This window comes from Cyprinus carpio, chromosome B14, assembly GCF_018340385.1.
Source record: "Cyprinus carpio isolate SPL01 chromosome B14, ASM1834038v1, whole genome shotgun sequence".
NCBI classification, from domain to species: Eukaryota; Metazoa; Chordata; class Actinopteri; order Cypriniformes; family Cyprinidae; genus Cyprinus; species Cyprinus carpio.
The window spans coordinates 8194915-8215045 of record NC_056610.1 but is presented as its reverse complement, the minus strand read 5'-3'; the positions used below and the strand labels follow the sequence as shown (position 1 = coordinate 8215045).

Sequence of the window (20131 nt, the reverse complement as noted above, 5' to 3'; positions counted from 1 at the left end):
GAGAAGTGTGAGGAAGACGCTCGCACTCGTTCTCTCTCTCAGGGCATGTTTCATGCTGCGGTTTGAATTAAACTCTCGGAGAGCCTTCAAAACATTATTCACCTCAAACGATTCTTCTAAAAATATAGATGAGAGAACATCTGTGAGAGCGAGTATTTGTAGAGCTGCATACAGACATTATGGGATGGGAAATAAGCTGTCTAGGTATTCCTGAGTGTGCCATTTTGACTTCTGAGCCGCGTTTAGAGCCATTCTAAAATGCGGATAAACACACCTGTTTGAAGATAAGAGCAACCATAAAAATCCTGCTAATATATAATGAACTAAATCTAACGAACTAATATACATGCTGGAATATACATTAAATTTTAAACTCAAAAACACAAGACATTGGAAGTTTGGGGTCAGTAAGATCTTTGAAAGCAATCTCTTCTGCTCACCAAGGCTACATTAATTTGATTAAAAACACAGTACAATCAGTAATATTTTGAAATGTTATTAACATTTAAAATAATGGTAGAAGAACAAATAGTCTTTGTCACTTTTGATCAATTTATTGTATCCTTGCTGAATAAAATTATTATTTTCTTTAAACGACACACTTTAATGGTAGTATATATGAATATATTAGGGCTGTCAGTTTAACGCTTTAACTTAATGAATAAGTTATGAAAAAATAACACGATTAAAATATTTCAATGCACTGGCCCCGCCCCCAGACCTGTACGTCAAGTTTCTTACATTTCATATATTTGACTGTTGACAAATATGATGTAGGGCAACATCTTCATGAATGCAGTTATGCCATAAAATTCAATATATTGGTGCAAAAAATGCAGTTTTGAGTTTTGTCTATATATATATATAATGAAATATATCAATCACAGGAGTGCTGATATTGTCCTGATCTATCACTAGCTTAAATATGATTTTATACAAGTTCAGTAAATAAGAAGTTAATATTGTGTTATATTTTAAACACAATATTATGTGTTTTTGCTCAATTTAGCAAAGAACATATTATCTTTAAAGCCACAGCAGAATTGTTGTGCATCTCCGAGCAACACAGCGATGTTTAGTTTCTGAATGAATCCGCATCCTCATGTCATTTCAAACCTACATAAAAGAAGGTATTCTGAAGACTGTTGGTACAAAACTGTTTTGGTTACCAATGACTTTCATTGTATGAACAAAAAATACTGAGATGTTTCTCAAATTATCTTCTATGTCCCATAGTTTATGTTAGTCCGTGCCAGCCTAAATGTTTATGTGTAATACATTTTATGTTGAATCAACTAAGATATTTCTTTTCAAAGTTACAATTTGTAATGTCTGCTTAATACTTTCTCATTTAACACAAAAATAGATTTAAATAATCTTTTGTGGGTATTTTCACAGTCAAAATTATTTTGCGATTAATTAAAGGAAACATCATGTAATTAATTAGATTAAAATTTTTAATCAACTGACAGCCCTAGAATATATGAAATGTAAACAATCCCAACAATAATTAAATATATATTAATATATAATGCTGCTTAGAATTTTTTATTATTCTGCAAAAATATGACCCAAAAGATCATCAGATTCTTGCAAGTCCTGAAAGTTGACAAACAAAACCCAATTAAACAAATGAGATGATAATACTGTACATACGTTTTCATTTATTTATTCAGGGAAATTATTGAATATTACATATCTGTGAGTGGCAAAAGTATGTGAATCTCTAGGATTAGCTGTTAATTTAAGGGTGAAATTAGAGTCCATCTGTTCAGAGGTGTTTTCATTCAGTGGAATGACTATTTTATTTAAAGAACAGGGATCTATCAAAGTCTGTTCATGTCTGTGGAACTGAATCATGGCACGAACAAAGGAGATCTCTGAGGACCTGAGAAAAAGAGTTGCTCATCAGGCTGGAAAAGCTTACAAAACCATCAGATTGTGTACAAATGGAGTAAATTCAAGACCACTGTTACTCTCCCCAGGAGTGCTCCACCAACAAAAATCACTCTAAAAGCAAGCCGTGTATTTGTCCGCGAGGTCGCAAATGACCTCAGGGTAACCTCTAAGCAAATAAAGGCCTTTCTCACATTGGCTGATGTTAATGTTCACGAGTCCACCATCAGGAGAACACTGGAGAAAGAATCAAGGAGAAAGCCACTGCTCTCCAAAAAAAAAAGAAAATCGTTGTCTGCCTGCAGCTTGCTAAAGATTATGTGCACAAGCCAGAGGGCTATTGGAGAAATGTTCTGTAAATAGATGAGATCAAAATAAAACTTCTTTTATAATGAGAAGCGTTATGTTTGGAGAAAAGAACACACCTCATTCCAGCATAAGAAACTTATCCCATTTGTGAAACATTTATGGTTTGGCCTGGTTTTGCTGGATCTGGGCCAGGACGACTTGCAACTCTGAATAATATCAGCAAATTCTAAAAGAAAACAAGACATTATAAAATAACAATAAGTATTTTTTTTTTTTTATTTTTTATTTTTTTAACCAAAGATTGGCTTAATAAGAAGAACAAAGTTAATGTTTTGGAATGGCCAAGTCAAAGTTCAGACCTCAAGACCTCAATCCAACTGAAATGTTGTGGAAGGACCTGAATCAAGCAGTTCATATGAGGAAACCCACCAACATCATAGAGTTGAAGTGGTTCTGTACTGAGGGGCTAAAACTCCTACAAGATGTTGTGCAGGACTGATCAGCAAATAGAAAATATTTTTCTCATTTGTTTGATTGTGTTCTCTTTGCCTACTTTCAGGACTTGTGTGAAAATCTGATGATGTTTTGGGTCATATTTATGCAGAAATATAGACAATTCTAAAGGGTTCACAAACTTTCAAGCAGCGCTGTAACTTTCATTACTTTAAAGTAACATTTTACTTTTGAGTTTGTTTGCTATTTTAAATAATTCCTTTGTTGATTTTCATTAGATTCTCATTACTGTAATGACTGTTTATTTAAATCAGCATAACTTCAACACATCAAATACTACCATGTTGAATAATTCTTCAGAATTTAAATGCTTTTACACATTATTATTTGGAGCAAACATTGTCATGAAAATAATTATTGAATGCATAAACTTTAAAATAGTATTTATTTCTTTATTTTTTAATTATTGCTGACTTTTGCATTAAATGATGGCAACATTTGCCCCAAATACTGGGGTAAAATGAAGTATGAGTTGGACATGCTCTCTACAGGTTTCGTAAGGTTCTCGAGTGTGATGTGAGACCAATGATGGAGCAGTTTTGTGGACAGAGAAAGAGTAATGGAAACTGTACTCTATGACAGGCCACAGGCACCACAACTATCTGCGTCCACACACAAACACACACAAACACACACACACACACACACACACACACACACACACACACACACACACACGCACAAACACACACACACAGGCTTCACAGGGATTATAGGTGTACCTGATTAAGCCGTCATCCACTGACCACTGAGAAAGAATGAGACAGATGACGATAGAGAAGAAGAGACAGAAACCCATAGAGAGAGAGAGAGAGAGAGTGTGTTTGTGGCAGCAGCTCAAGTGAAGAGCTGTTGACGTTGAGAAACACAATATGAAATGAAATACTCCGTGTAGAGATATACAGATGTTTCTCTCTCACTCAATCCCTCACTTTATCCACCTCTGCGTCATGAAATTAGTGAGGGGGTGGTAAACACACACACACACACACACACACACAGGTCATTTTCCTGTAGGCTGATTCTCACACACAGGCAGAAGATGTTGTGATGAAGGGTTTTCATCATCCACGCTTGCACATCAATGATGTCGGTTGTTCAGAAACCTAACCTGCTCGCTCATGAGGAGGAAGTAGAAGAAAGACTAATACCACCATATACATATATATATATATTAGAAGAAAGACTAATACCACCATATACATATATATATATATTATAAATATGCTTTACATATTTTATAAATCTATTTTATATATATATATTATAAATATGCTTTACATATTTTATAAATCTATTTTAAAAAAATATATTATATATTTTTTATTTCACTTTTAGTAAATGTTTTCGTTAGTTATTTTGTTATGTGTTTATGTGATATTTTTTTAATTAGTTTGTAAATAATTTATTTTCAGATTTAAGTTTAGTAATTTTAAAAGTGTTTTTCATCTGATGTATATATTTTATTTCATCTTAATATCACTTACTAAAAACTATTTGGATTATTTATTTATTTACTTGATGTGATGTCATTAGGTATGCCAGTGCATTTAGCAATTTATTAAAATTGAATTCAAGGTTATTAATAGATAAAAAAATCTTCTGTCTTTGGAGTAAAATCCTGAATTGTATGGGATAAGGCCAGGAACATGTATTAAGGTTTAAATTGACTTTAAAGGACTTTTGGGTCCAGATTGGTTTTCTTCTAAATCAGAATTGATTTAAAAAAAAAAAAAATAAATTAAAGGCCTTTAGTTGACATCACACACACACACACACACACACACACACACACACACACACACACACACACACACACACACACACACACACACACACACACACACACACACACACACACACACACTGTTCCAGATCTCTTCAGTCTAATCAATACATTTAAACAATAAATTAATGTGATGGAGCCAGAGAGACCAGACCTGCAACTAAAACAAAATCACACATTTCACTCTTCATTTGCAAGATTTAAGGAATGGTTAACTAAAAAACTGAAATTCTATAAGCATTAACTCATCATATCACGCTGCTCTTTTCTATGCAAATTAAAGAGAATAGTGACCAAGAGCTGTATGACTTGATCAAAATCTTCTTTTATGTTTATTTAAGAAATTCAAATTTAAATAGCTATTTACTGAAAACCTTAAAAATCGTACCTAACAGCCATGGTTCACTTTCATTTGTATGAAAAATATCTGGTTATGATAATAGAAATTGTGTCTGCTATTCATCTAATATTTGTAGCTTATAAACAGGGAATGCTTAGGTGAAAACCCGAGAGTCATTGTGTGTTTTTGTGTTTTAATTGGGCGACTTAATGAGAAAATCTTTGACCGTTTGGATGCAGCAGGTTCAGCGCTAGAATACAAATAACAAGTGTTTTGTCTCTTTCTCTTCCAGGGAGACACATTTCAGCACATTCAGGACATTGTGTCGTCTCTGCTGAGGACAATAAACCGCACAGTCATCACGATGGGCCGAGAACACGCTCTCATTGTGAGTTTAAAACCACTAGATCATCTCTTTTCATTGTCCTTTTCTCTCTTTAAAGTCAAACATCGCTATTATTATTGCTCATACTTGGTTAACAATGCAAACAAAGGCCAGACCAGAAACATTTACTGCATTAAAATACACACTTTTATTGATGTCATCTTAAATATCTCAATTACAAACAAGTGGAGGGAGAAAGAAGAAGAAGTGCACTGTGGGAAATGTAGTCTTAGACTATCAGAATATCTGCGTATAAAAATACATTGATTGTGATATTTGTTATTTTATATATTTATATGTATATACTGTATATTTTTAAGTCTGGACAATGAATACAGGACAGATACGGAGTGGAAGACGTGCATTTGAACCAGCGTGTGTGTTCGTACTCTAGGAAGCAAAAAGTGTTGAGCTGTATGTGAGAAGGTGTGAATGATAGAGAAAAATGTGTCAGTGTTAGTGAATTCATTGATCATAATGAAGCTAAACATTAAAGCTACAATGTCTGTGAGAACATCAAACATTTACACTTTAAATTCAGTCTTGTGTGTTTGTTGGGAAATTAGCGGTTACATCCATGTTGCATTAATAGGACTTTCATGGCATGGTGAAATTTCCATAACTACCAGTTTCCAAGTAGTAAAACTTGCCCATGACAGAAACTCACAATTGAATGAAAACTTGTGCTAAAACTGGCAGCAGCTTTAATTACAGGCAAACAACAGCTGCTGTACCTCTAGACATATATTATCTTTACTATTGTTTTGTTAAGTTTCCCGATGCACATTCACTGAGGATATGGAGGTAAATGAATATCGTGATTCATTATTTTTTCTTTCATTGTGAGTAAAGCTGGACATGCTGCCATTTTTGTGTTATGCAGCAATTTGCAGTAATTTTAGCATTGAGTGTTGCCATAGATATGAATAATTTCTGATTCTGAGAAACTGAATAATTCTGAGTAGAGTCTCATTTAGTAATTATGGTCATTTTGATGAGACATGGATGTAGCAATAGGGGCCATTCACATAGATGTGAAAAAGGCCCAAGGGAACCAAATGTGATATGGTTTTTGAAAAATGTAACTTCTTTTAATTTGACACAGCATCTTAAAAATACATGTTTATGTACATGTACATATGTACAACTAAATATGGCGCAAATGTAATACAGGAATGTTTGGTATGAACAGCCACTTTAGTCACACTTTCTCTCTTGTTTTTGCTTCTAGAATTACATTGAAACTTGAGAATTTTAGAACTTTAAAATTTAGAATTCTGTACTTCAATCTTTAATACATTTAAACTCAGTTTCAACACTTAGTGAGCTGCCTACTGTCTAAATAGGCAGCATCCTTACTGAAATAGAGTGAGTGATTGCTTCCAACTGATTGATTTCTATTAAAGGAATAGTTCACACTAAAAATTAAAATTTGCAGAAAATGTACTCACCCTCAGGCTGTCCAAGATGTAGATGAGTTTGTTTCTTCATCAGAACAGATTTGGAGAAATGTAGCCTTATATCACTTGCTCACCAATGGATACTCTGCAGTGAATGGGTGCCGTCAGAATGAGAGTCCAAACAGCTGATAAAAACATCACAATAATACAAAAGAAATCCACACCGCTCCAATCCACCAATTAATGGCTTGTCAAGTGAAAGCACAGTTTTCAAGTGAAAATTGTCCAAAACAGTTAACAAATATGTGTGTAGATTTTAATGTGAGAGGACATTGGACAGACTATTTCACTGGAGGAAGTGTTATTATGGATTCTGCACTCGTATTTTGGTCAAAAGCACCAGTTTGAAGTTAAAAACATCTTAATCACTTTACAAGACATTAACTGATGGACTGAAGTGGTGTGAATTACTTGTGGATTATTTATCAGCTAAGAGTTTGGACTCTCATTCTGACGGCACCCATTCATTGCAGAGGATCTATTGGTGAACAGGTGATGTAATGCTGAATTTCTCCAAATCTGTTCAAATGAAGAAACAAACTCATCTACATCTTGAATGGCCTGATGATGAGTTAATTTTAAGCAAATTTCCATTTTTGGGTGAACTATTTGTTTAAGCAGTAGGTGTAAGATCTTGTATTTTTCCATTAAGGACAATGCAGAGTGATTGCATCTTATAAGACGGCCTAATTTGAAGCTAGCTCCGCATGAGGAGCTCAACTACCGGTTACTTAAAATGCTGTGTAGGTAGGCAGATCGCTAGGTTTGGGAACAGAGCGCTAGACATTCATTAGTCGGGGACAAAAGCCATCCACACACAAAGGTCAGAGAACGTTGACAAGGAGATGAGACAGAGAATCTCCATCAGGATAAGACTCCGTCCATCAGCGTAAAGAGAGATATCGACTGCGTTCTGCCTCTGTCAGACACTATGAAGGGGATTTATTGACTGGTTAGATGCAAGGTCTTGTGGGTCTCCTTGGGTTTTAAATGGTCCTCAAGTTTTCAGGATGTCAGATGAGCTTCTTTTGGTTCAGCCGTGGCTTTGAGAAGTTTGTCACAATGTAACAGTTATTTCAAAGCATAATCCGTTCAGTAATAGTAATGTTTTTAACAAATCCTTTATCCTGGACTGTGTTATGAAGCATATACGTCCATTAGTTTGGTTTTTCGACATCATAACCACAACGGTGATGCTGGTGGCATTTTCCATTAATGCAAATAAACTTAATTATGAATTTCTGTGGCAATCTAAGCTGCGGTGGTTCACTACAACCACCAGAAACACTTCTCTCGCAGTTTCTTTACGCGGCTTTTGGTTCGAGGACGTATGTGGGCGGGCTTTGGGCAAGGGGCGGGAACATCGTACTCTGCTTCATCCAAGGCTTCCAGAATGTTTTGAAATCGTCCCTCCTGCACACGGAAGTCGTGCTCCACACTAGAAATACAGAAATAGATATTAGGAAAAAATTTATTGTAAAATTAAAAAAGCAGTTATGCATTGAGAGATTCACATATTATTGAAATTTGCTGAAAATGTACTCACCTTCAGACCATCCTAGATGTAGATGAGTTGCTTGCTTCATCAGAACAGATTTGGAGAAATGTAGCATTGTATCACTTGCTCAGCAATGGATCCTCTGCAGTGAATGGGTGCCATCAGAATGAGAGTCCAAACAGCTGAGTCCCCAATCCATTGTATCGCTTCCTTCAGTGAAAAAGTTAATCACCTGTTGTCTCTCACATCAAAATCCACCAAAATGTTTGTTTGGAACTGTGTTAGACTGTTTTTGTGCTTCATCTGTGCATATTTCCCTCATGATTCTGGCCAGATGACTTTTTCACTGGAAGAAGCAATATTATAGATAAAGTATTCATAAAACATTGTAACGATGTATTTGTTTCTTACAAACACAACTTTTTAAGTCACAAGACATGACTGGACTGGAATGGTGTCAATTACTTGTGGATTATTGTGATGTTTATATCAGCTGTTTGGACTCTCATTCTGACGGCACCCATTCACTGCAAAGGATCCATTGGTGAGCAAGTGATGGAATGCTACAAATTCTCCAATGAAGAAAGAAGTTCCAATGAAGAAACAAACTAAACTTTATCTTGAATGGCCAGAGGATGAGTAATTTATATATACTGTGTATATATATATATATATATATATATATAATATTTTTTTTTTATGAGAAAAATGTAAAAAAAAAAAAAAATTTAGAAGTTAAATGCATTGTGAATGTAATTTCTTGCTTTTAAGGTCATAATGTAAAATATTAATATAAATGTAGCAAAATATAGTATACTTGCAAAAAGAGGATACTTTAAAACATAGGGAAACAAGATAGAAATTTTTGATAATATTGGTGTTGTATTATTAAGGTATAATTTGCAGTAATTACAACTGTTTTTATATATATCTTGTTTTTGTGAATAAAGTATGTGCCTAATGAAAGAAAGAAAGAAAAACAAAAACACCCTTTTCATCATCTGTTCTGGCAGATCATACATTAGGACATAGAAATGAACATTAAGACAATATGACGTGTCAAAATAACAAACTAAACTAAAGACAAACCGACACATAAACAGAGAAACATTCTTCAAACTCTCACTCTGTCTTTCTGTTTCTCGCTGTCTATTTCCTTCTGATAAATTTGTCATTCATCTCACTTTCTTACAAGTTTCACAGCACAGCAGTCGGATTCTGGAAGTAAAAGTCTCATTCATTTTATTCCATTGAAAGATTGATTTTTAATGATAATACATAAACCTTTCAAGAGACACCGACTGTGAGCTCTGGAGTTAAATCATTTCAGCTGCTTCTGCTCTGGGACTTTAAAAAAAAAAAAAAAAATCCCACAATTCCTAAGAGAGATCCACCATATAATGTTCTAGAAAAATTATATGGTGAAATATAATGTTCTTTCACTTTTGATGATGCATCCTTGCCGACTAAAAATATTTATTTCTTGCTGACACAAACCTTTAAAATCATCATTAACGGTTATTTTTGAGTTTCAATACACAGTCTTTGTCTTCTTTGCAATTTTCAAATACGTTTTCTTTTTTAAATAATAGTTTGTAATATTTTGCTTTATCTCAGAGCTGGATTGTTTGGGTCAAGGATTAAAACTCTTTACAATGACTTTTTAAAATCCAAGTGCATAAATGAATGAGACAAATACTTCTGGAGTCAAGGCCACTGACATGAACTATTATCACAGCGGTGAAGCATACAGAGATTCTGACCAATTCTGACCTAGTCTGCAATCTAACAGCATGAGAATGTGTGTGTGAGGGTTATGCCCTCTATTTACTGTGTAGCCACAGTCCTGCCTGCAATTTCCCAGCAACTAAGTGAGTTTGAGAGAAAGAGAAAAAAGAGGGGCTGTGATGAGCAAAAGATGGAGGTAAAAGGATGAGAGACTAATACAGACTGACAGAGAAATACTAAAGGTTAACAAACCCCATAATGACGGACGGAGATAAACAAAGTGTGTTCAACCACAGCTTGTTATAGGACTCTGTATGGAAAATACACCCGTCCCACAGGGATTGTGCTACTGCGTTTCTTTTCTAAATCGTTATATTATTACTATTGGCCATCTTTCAGTCTTTTGGCTTTATATCTTGAGATTCTGACTTTTTTTTTTTTTTTTTTTGAATTGTAACAATAGTCCAAATTGTGAGATAAAAAATCAGCATGGTGAAAACAAGCTTCTGTAGTTCAACCATCTTTAGTTGCACTTATAGATTTGTTGCTCAGTTGACATTAAACATGATGCTTAGTGTCACAATAGCAGCAAAGCGTCTGTGATGCAGCATTTCACAGGCAGAACTAAAGCCTTAATCTCAAACTCTCCTTTTGTTGCTGTGCAGGCACTGCTGTTTTCTCCAGGAAATGCAAATCTAGTTATTTCTGTATTGCATTTGATACTCGACAGCTTTTGCCGGCTGTAAATCTGTTTTTCAGTGTTGCTGTCATTTCAGAGGGCATCATTTGTCACTAGAAATTGCTAGGTGATGTCTCTGATTTGCATATCCAGATGACACATCTATACACATGTATATGATCAGTACACCATGCAAATTCATCTTCATTGAGGTGTTTTTTTTTTTTGTTTGTTTTTTTTAGCAGTGCAATTGATTATGCTGTTTTTGTCATCAGTAGTGCTTGCATTGCTATTATTATCGGTCAAACTCTGTGTTAGTGAGACCTTTAACTCTTAAGTATTAAACTTGTCACATAAGATTTGTGCTGAAGACATAAATGATTAATTGAGAGGATCATTTGTTTCGGGCTAGTAACTGCTGAGCAGCCACCTGAGCTTTGCACAGGCAAAGAAAATGTTGAAGAAGAATGTGCATTTCTGTTTTTTAAAGAGCAATATAACCAAGCCCATCTCAAATTTTCTTCATCCCTTGAGGACGAGGCATCAAGTCAGGGAGAAGGAGAGAGATAAAGAAGTATGGAAGCAGAATTTGTGATGAACGGATCTTTTGAGGAAGGAGGGTTCACTCAGTCAGAAAGCTCAAAGCTGGAGTTTGCACTTTCAGAGAAAATCTTAATCATCAATATTATCTTCCTGAAATCATGAGTCAAAGGAAATCTAGTGCTATAAATCACACTGCGTCTGTGAACGCAAACCCAATGGAAAGTGTTTTTTTTTTGGCACAGATTTAGCTTTTTTGCTCTGGAGTCTTAAAGTCGGCTTGAAATCCAGAGTTTTGTAAAAGGTAAGGTATTTTTAAAAGATACATAATTGCACAATTTAAATGAAGTTTTTTTCTTCTTCTTGGAAAATGAGACAGAAATATTGATGACTCATGAAAGAAGACTAAAAAGTACAGTTTTTAGTGTGGTATATAAGTTAAAGAAACTTTAATTGCCTGACTTTAGTGCTAATTTGAATGTTAAAGCATAATCTTGACTAACAGTTTTGGATATTGACCTATCTTCACTGAAAAACTAACAGCTTTGGATAACAGTCAGGAGATCTACAAGTGAGAATGAGTTTTTTTACTTTGTCTTAAATGCATTGTTTAAAGTTACTAGTGTGATTTTATTATAAAGTTTTGTGTTTGAGGTGGTGGCCCTGTAGTGCACAGTACAATAAAATTTAAATCGCAAATCTAATTTAACAACACAGCGGAACAAGCAGAAATGCTTCTTTCTCGACCACTATAGAGGGTGCTTTAAAGCTAACATTTCAGGCTTCATTCTATATGTAATGGTTTTACAAAAATCTAAGTTTTCAACTTTTTTTTTTTATGGTACCAATCTTATTTTTATGAACCCTTGAGCAGGGTGTTAGCAGATGTTGCTTATTTTTTTTGTGATGAGAGTTGTTTTTTATGTTATTGATGAGTTGTTGTGTTGTTAAAAAATATTGGTATAGTAAAAACTGTTCTGAATTTGAAACATTATCTCTAGTATAAAGGTTAAAATGTTAGCTTTAATGCACCCTCTATTAATGAATGAATGCATAAACACATAACCTAATGAATGAATGCATGAATGCACAAGCAAATGAATGAACGCATTAACAAATGCATCCACACAGGAATGCATGCATGAACAAATATATGCATGGACGATCAAATTAATGAATGCATGAATGAATGTGTGAACACAAACTAATGAATGAATGCACAATTGCAAAAATGCATAAACAAAAGCATAATTGGATGCATGAATGCATGAACGCTTAAACTAATAAATGAATGCTTGAATGCATGAACAAACACATCAAAGCATGACCGAACACATGAATGAATGCATAAGCAAATAAATGAATACAGGAATGAATGCATGAATGAATGTATAAGCGCATAAACGAATGAATGAAAGCATAAACACATGAATGAATGAATGCAAGAACTCATAAGCAAATGAATGAATATAACTGAATGGATGCTTATACAAATATATGTATGCATAATAAAATGCACAAATGTATGAACAAATAAATGCATGCATGTATGATTAAGCAGATTAAAGAACTTGTCAAGCCTACTGTAAATTTTATATAAGGAGCACTATTTGTATGAGCACTATTTGTAGAGTTTCTGCCTGTTTAGTGTGCTCTGAATCAGTCACCTCAGTTAGGATGCTGCCTTAGAAGGAAGTTGACTATGTAGACAGCAATGCAGCTTGAAAGCATTTGGAACAGAACCTCTGTATATGTGTGTGTGTTCCTGGCTTTTCTCGAATGTATTGTCATGAGATTTAACTTCAATAGGAAATCCATCTCTCTTAATTGATTCCCGAGGCTTTACCTCAGTGTGAGTGCTGGAAACATGTATTAGTGTGCGATTAGCTCTTCATAGTACGGGAATAATTTTCCTGTTTATCCCAACAGGAAAGAAAGGAAGAGAGATAACAGAGTCAAGGGAATTTCATACAGCCCTGACTGAATATGTGTGTGTTTGTGTGACAGGAGTGATATCGCACAGGTGCACAGTTTTCTCTGGTTTTATGATACGTGTGTTTGTGTGTGTGTGTCCCTCAGGGCTTCATTACAGTTGAATGGGAGCTTGAGCTCACTGTCCCTTGATTATAACAAACATACAAACAGCTGACTCTAATAAATACATCACACATCTTCAAAAGCACACACTCAACTATTTAACTGCCTACTTAAAAATGTCTCATATTTTCTGAGTTTTCTTCGTAAGAGACACCAATTAAGACTGAAACAATCTGTTTCCTCTGAGTAGAGTAGATGCTCATATGTCTCTGCTGGCCTTTGGATGTTTTGATCTGCTGTAGGATATTGATGCAACTCTTAAATCATTCTCATGGTCTCCTGGTGAATTTATGTCTGTTTCTGCCCCCCAGAAGACACATAACTCAGATGTGGCTCTGCGCACGATTTATAATATTTTAAATGGGTCATGGAAAATGGATTTTCTTGCTCTTTTGAGTAGAGTTTTAACCCTATGAAGCCTACTGTATCAGATACACAAATAAGGCCTCTAAATGATCAACATGATCAAAATGTTGCTGATAAACCTGTCACAGACAATCTACTACATGCCTTCAACATACTATAGTTGATCTATACTATGTACAGTACATGCATCAGACGAATGTCTCAGATGTTGCATTGCATCTCTCTGCACGAGTGTTGCATTTTTAACATGGCTTTTAGACTCCTGTGTTCTTATATCTCTATTCAGTCACTGTCGACCTGTTTTTTAGCACAGCATGTCCTCTGTGACACCCGCTAATGCTCTGTGCAGCATTGAGCGCTGTTGCTGAAAGTCTGAAGAGTCACAGTGTAAAGTGAGGTTTTGTCAGCCTATAACCGACATAATAGCAAAAACGCCACTCCAAAAAAAAAAAAAAAAGAAAAAGGCTCCAATTTGTTATTTTTGCATGTGGTTGTTGCTGGCCTTTGATAAGTGTGAAATGCTTGATGTTGATAAAAGTCATGTGATTAATATGTTTTGCATGTTTGTGTCAGTTCTGAGTACTCGTACCATATATGTTGTTAATGTGAAGGTTAGCCATTTACAGCAGAGGTCATTTGCATATAGTACAGTAGCAGAATCAGCTTGTTGTAAGGCTTGGACAGGGAGGAAATGGTCATAAAAGGCTAAAAGGTGACATGATAGACATAAGTGGACTGCTGGGGTGATGTTCACCTGTATATAATGCAGGCTGTTTTCTGGCAGGTTGAGCAGTTGTTGATGTCCTGACCTGTTCTGTAAGAACAACGCCTGAAAAAACAAGAAAGTATGAAGACCGACACACACACACACACACACACACACACACACACACACACACACACACTTTAAGCATGTGATTCACACACAGAACATTGAATTAGAGGTCTGTGCTTTTCCATCCCATTTCCACCCACAATGAGTTTCTTCTTTTCAATAATGACACAAGAGATGCTCTTATTGTAGCCTGTGTTTTAGTTGTTAAAGATTTTAATATTAAGCTTCAGTCCAGTTCATGTACATTTTATATATATATATAAGGATAAAGAAAACATTTATTTACATAATATATCTGTTTGTACTGTATATATTTATTATATATAAATACACACACATACAGTATATATTTAGAAAATATTTATATTTATATTAATATAATTCATATTATATATAAATATATTTAATATATAAACATTATGTATTTTTCTTAAATGTATACATGCCTGGGTGTGTATTTATATATACATAATAAATATACACAGTACACACAAATATACTGTGTAAACAAAAAATTATATCTTGGATGCGATTAATCGCGATTAATCGTTTGACAGCACATATATTAGGGGTGTGACGAGACACTTATCCCACGAGATGAAATCAAATTCTACTTTATGAAATTAAACATCTATTTTAATAGATTTTATGCAGGTATAAAAAACATGTAAACACTGCAAAAGGTTTTGCCACAAACTCAACTGACAGGCAAGTAATTTCACAAAATTAAATAGTATACATAAAAATAAATAATAAACAACACAAATACTATCCCTTTAAAGTAGCAAACAGTCAAGTTTATCATTTACTAAACTGATTTCCACTTTAATAAAAAAATAAGTTTTTTTTTCCATTTAATTTTTCTCAACTCTTTTTTTAATAGTATAAACAATTCACATTAATGTATCAAAAGTTTAACAAAAAGATCATGTTTAGGGCCCTATGAAATGTTTTATTTTTTCTCACCATATTATTTATATATTTTATTGTTACCAAATTCTGTGTTTTAGCATGTCTAACTATTTGAATACATAACAGTTTTTTCCGATTGAGTGTTTTTTTTTTTTTTTTTTTTTTTTTCAATGAATTGAAAGTGCTGGAATGTTGTTCCAGTCCTATTTTGTAATGCAAAAAAACTCTTGAAACTTAATCTGCATATAGAAACTTTGTTTTTCTACAACTCAGAAATTTAGTCCTGTGTCGCACCAAATAAAATCAAGGCCAGCGGGAATCCCACAGGCATACAGACCTCTATTGAATGTCTTTGAATATGTAATGAAAATGAGCACATACAACACAGTCACTTACCTGATCGATCTTGACAGATCAGAGGTTTGAGTCAAAGCAGAGTTCTGATGAAACCGTGTGTGTGTGGATGAAGGAGAAAAAAGAGAGGGAAACTCTTAAGAGATTAAATGGGTCATCGGATCCCCATTTTCCACAAGTTGATATGATTCTTTAGGGTCTTAATGAAAAGTCTGTTACATAGTTTGGTTCAAATTTCTCAATGTTAGTGTAAAATACACCTTTTCTAATCTGCCAAAAACAGCTCTTTTCAGAGCAAGCCATTTTGTAGTATTTTCCTTTAAATGTTAATGAGCTCTGCTGACCCCGCCCCTCTCTTCTGAGCTGCTCTCAGAGAGACTGTTTACTTTAGCCGTATTTATCGGGACACTTGCTAATTAGCACATTATTAGGAAAGTCGATTTGCAAAGAATCACTAAAATAACTTTTCCTCACTTCTTCTGTAGGTGAGACTGGATCATGAATAATTCGCGCGAACATAAACGCATTTAGGTAGCTCGGGGATCGGTGCATTCCCTTCAGAAACAAATGTCATCTACTGCGTCTTCAGCAGCTCAGATGTTGGGAGTAAATAACGACTGCTATGTTCATTATTACATCCAACAACAAAACACCTCAATTGCTTATGAGTTATTTTTGTCTATATTAGGGGGTTGAACGACTTCTGATTTTTTTAAAGTCGACTTTTATGTGATGAAAGTCGAGTCGAAGTCGACTAGTCGCTGATGACACCATTAATGAACAAATAAGTCTGGAGATGTGACAAACCCCTTGTGCACAGCTATGGCATATGACACAGCGCTGCCCACGTGGCTATTGCTCCTATAACAGCTCATTTTTAGCAGTTCTTTTGCCTTTGGGTCATTTTATTTCTCACAGATTTCTGCTCGTTCTAAATCAGATATTGATAAAGTAGCACAGTAAAAATTACATTTATATGAATGCATTAGTGAGAGCGATTGCGTGTGTGAATTAAATCTACATGCCAGCGTCTCTCTAGTAGTAGTGACGCTGTGAGATTTTGTTAATAAGAAATAAATGCTTGAACTTTTCAGTTTCTAAGCTATTTTATTGGGAAATCACAGAACAGCAGCGACAGTACATTTCCATGCTGAATGATTCTGTGCACGCGCGATCTGCGTGTGACGTACGAGCTACCGTCTGTAGCTTATGTGTGTGTGTTACAGTGCAGTAGCGCATTAGATTAGAACAGCGATAAACTTACCTTTACAATAAGCTGTTTAGAATGTGCATTCTCCCATTCAATTTCGAGCATCCAGTAATATAATCGCACGTCTTGTGGAGCTTTGGGAGTATACATTTATTTGTCATTTTAACTGTTTGGAAACGGAGTGTTAATGTGGAAGTCCCTTCAAAGATTTATTATCCTGTTGCGCCCTCTATAGGACCAGCCGACTAGTCGACATCAAGCTTAAAGCGTCATTTCAGAGCAGTGAAGTCGACTAGTCGATTAGTCTGTGCAACCCCAGAGTGGGTCTAAGGTAAGAGACCAGTCCAGTCTGTGCTGAAAACATACTGTCAATCAAACAATCATGGGAGGGGCCTGTCTGTGTGATGTCACAAAGACAGGCATCTGAGATCAGCTCGATTTGAGAAAGGGGTAAAGATTTTAGTAGATATATAAAAATGACTGTGTTCCTGTGGCTCAGTGGTAGAGCATTGCGTCAGCAGCGCAAAAGGTTGTGGGTTCAATTCCCAGGGAACACAAACTGAAGAAAAAAAAAATTATAAATGTATAGCCTGAATGCATTGTAAGTCGCTTTGGATAAAAGCGTCTGCTAATTGCATAAATGTAAAAAAAAAAAAAACAACAACACTGGGTGGATTTTTACCATTATAGGGTGGTTGTGTACACACACTGCCAACACACATTTCAGTTCAAACAACAAAAAGTGCATGCAGCATCCGATGACCCCTTTAAGAGAAAGGGGGTGTAAATGTGTTAGGAGGGTGTAGAGTGAAGATGAGACAGAAAGTAAGACATCAAATGAGAAGGAGAGAGAGAGAGTTTGGGGAGCGGTAGGGGGTCGATGTCCCATTGATGATCGAGATTCCCGAGGTGTTGCCGCAGGATGCATTCAGTTACCAGGGGAATTATGGGATGATGGAAGTGTGGAATCACAAATCAAACACGCTTTCATGAACTCCGGAGCCTTAATCTCTCACTCTCACTCACCCTTCACTCATTGCTTTGTTCCTCTCCAGATCCTGAATGACATTGAGAAGAACTTTGATCTTTTCCTGATTATACAGCAGGTTTTCTTCTACATTCTGCAGCAGTCCATGTAGAACACCAGGTGCACCGTTGCATTGTGGGATATCGTCTGTTGGAGGAGGGTGGATGTCTTTAGAGTCCGTTTCAGTCTCAGTTTTAGGTTCTGATGGAGGAGGGGGCAGGGTTTGAGGTTTAGGCTCCACCCCTGAGCCAATCAGAAGCTCTGGAGGTGCTGGCTTACATTTGACCTGTATTGGTTTCAAGTCTTTCTTGGGTGGAGGAGTGGGCGTGGCTTGGGACTCACAGCCAATCGGTTTGGACGTGGCAGATTTGTGCGTTTGCGTAGTTGCACACTTGTCCTTTGCATCTTGTGATGCATGTTGTGCGGTTGATTCTGTTTTGACACGTGTTTGCGTGTGTTGCGTTTTGTGCGTCGTCGAGCCATTATTGGGTCTTTCAAACTGCGTCGATGACTCTGTTTTCGCATCTTTTTTGTTGGATTGTGAAGGGGTGGAGCATGCGTTTTGCGTAGTGTGATTGGGAATTTGCACATACGTTGGCTGTCCAACTGTTGAGTTTCTTTTCTGCAAGCGAGGCGAACAGCTTTTCCTCGGCGGCGTCGGAAGCGTCATGCTTGCTTGAACCTGACTGGCGGCTCGTTTGCGACAAGCAGGCGCCATGCAGGGCGGGGCTTGAGACTGTCTTCGCCCACAACTGCCGCAAAGTCTGGGAGATGATGTCATCATGCGACATGGGCGAGGGGTTGTGTTGTACAAGCCAGTGGCTGGCCTGACTGCCTCCCCTTTCAGTGACTGACCTCGCCTACATTCACGTGTCATTGTTTGACTCTGCCGCCTTGCTTCCTCAGACTCCGCCCCTTCGCTACAAACTCCTCCCACCACCTCAGGCGCAACAATACTTCCATTAACGTACCGAGGGGTTCTTTTTAAACTCCCTCTTTGCCCAGATTGGTTTGGATTGGCTTTGATTTGACAGTACACCTCGCTCTCCTGGGACGTTTTGTCCTGTGCCACATGGTTCCTGGATGCTGCCTTGACGACATGCCTTCCGTTGACTTCACAACGCCTCATCCGGTCTAGCGACATGGTTTCGGCAGTCGGTCCATTGGCCGTACTGACTGTTTGAGTCCTCTTCTTCAATGACGGAAGTGAGCGGAGACCCGGTGACGTTTGGACACCAACGCTGCACAAAGGGCCCCATTTCTGAGACAGGACAGCCCGACCACCAGCTAGAGGCACCTCCAGTGCCGGCACTGCATTGGACGTGTCTGCTGCCCGTCGGCCCATGACCTCTGCTGATTGGCTCAGCCCCCTGAGGAGGAGCTGGAGGGGATGTGGCCTTCGTTTATAAGCATACTATCTAAAACAAAGATGACTATTCCTTGGTTGAATTCCACAGCATTAGAAGTGATCGCATCGGTCAGTAATCCATTTTCACATTCGTCTTGCCATCAATCCAGTGTCAGAGTCTTCAAATTCATTGTTTGCCTGTCTGAGAAAGAAGAAATATGTGTGTAAAAGATATTAGACATTGTATGTGCTACTCATAATTTAAAGTCATTAAATGGATAGTTCACCCACAAAGGAATATATTTTAAAGGATGCTGGTATCCAAACAGTTGACGGTAGCCATTGACTTACAGTACACAGTATAGAAAAAAGTACTAATGAAGTCATTGTCTACAGTCAACTGTTTAGTTACCAACACTCTTCAAAGTGTCTTTTTTGTGCTCAACAGAAGAAAGAAACTCAGGGTTGTAATAACTTAAGGGTGAGTAAATGATGAGAGAATTTTCATTTTCATGAAACTGTCCCTTTAAATGTCCCTTTAAAGCTGCACTCTTGATCTGCCACTAACAAAAAAGTAGCTAATTGCATTAAAGCCATTTAAGAGGCTGTTTATCTGATGATTTCATTCAGAGTAGTATTATCTTGTGAAAAAGCAAGCGAGGATCAAGGTGCACTCAGTATTTTTACTCTCATTATAAAAAGTTTTTTACACAAAGAAGTGAAAAGTAATTTAAAAAAAGATTTAAAATCATGTAGACTGTATAGCACTATTCAATTGATCTTTTTCTGTTATTGGATTTTTTTCTACGCAAAATAAATAAATCATGGCCAACTGTGAATAATTTATT

The 20131-nt window shown here is 36.2% G+C and overlaps 2 protein-coding genes across 2 annotated transcripts in view; one reads left to right on the top strand and one right to left on the bottom strand.

Annotated features, from left to right (window-relative positions):
• Positions 1-20131, top strand: part of LOC109069606 (dedicator of cytokinesis protein 2-like) — a 98911-nt gene that overhangs the window by 44384 nt on the left and 34396 nt on the right. The window contains 1 exon segment of the mRNA XM_042737720.1: positions 5137-5232. Coding sequence (XP_042593654.1) covers positions 5137-5232 — 96 coding nt within the window.
• LOC122139605 lies at positions 7236-19477 on the bottom strand. Its single transcript, XM_042737934.1, has 3 exons — positions 17935-19477; positions 14352-14426; positions 7236-8127 (listed from the first exon to the last, which is right to left on the bottom strand). Exons 1-3 carry the CDS (start codon positions 19278-19280, stop codon positions 7959-7961), a joined length of 1590 nt encoding a protein of 529 aa, XP_042593868.1. The 5' UTR covers positions 19281-19477; the 3' UTR covers positions 7236-7958.

Coding starts and splice junctions, on each gene's coding strand:
- LOC122139605 (XM_042737934.1), bottom strand. CDS start 19,280: ATGGGCCGACGGGCAGCAGACACGTCCAATGCAGTGCCGGCACTGGAG. Junction 14,427..17,934: donor AACAAAGCAATGAGTGAAGG/GTGAGTGAGAGT, acceptor TTGTTTTTTCAG/GCGTTGTTCTTACAGAACAG. Junction 8,128..14,351: donor ACAGCCTGCATTATATACAG/GTGAACATCACC, acceptor CTGTATTTCTAG/TGTGGAGCACGACTTCCGTG.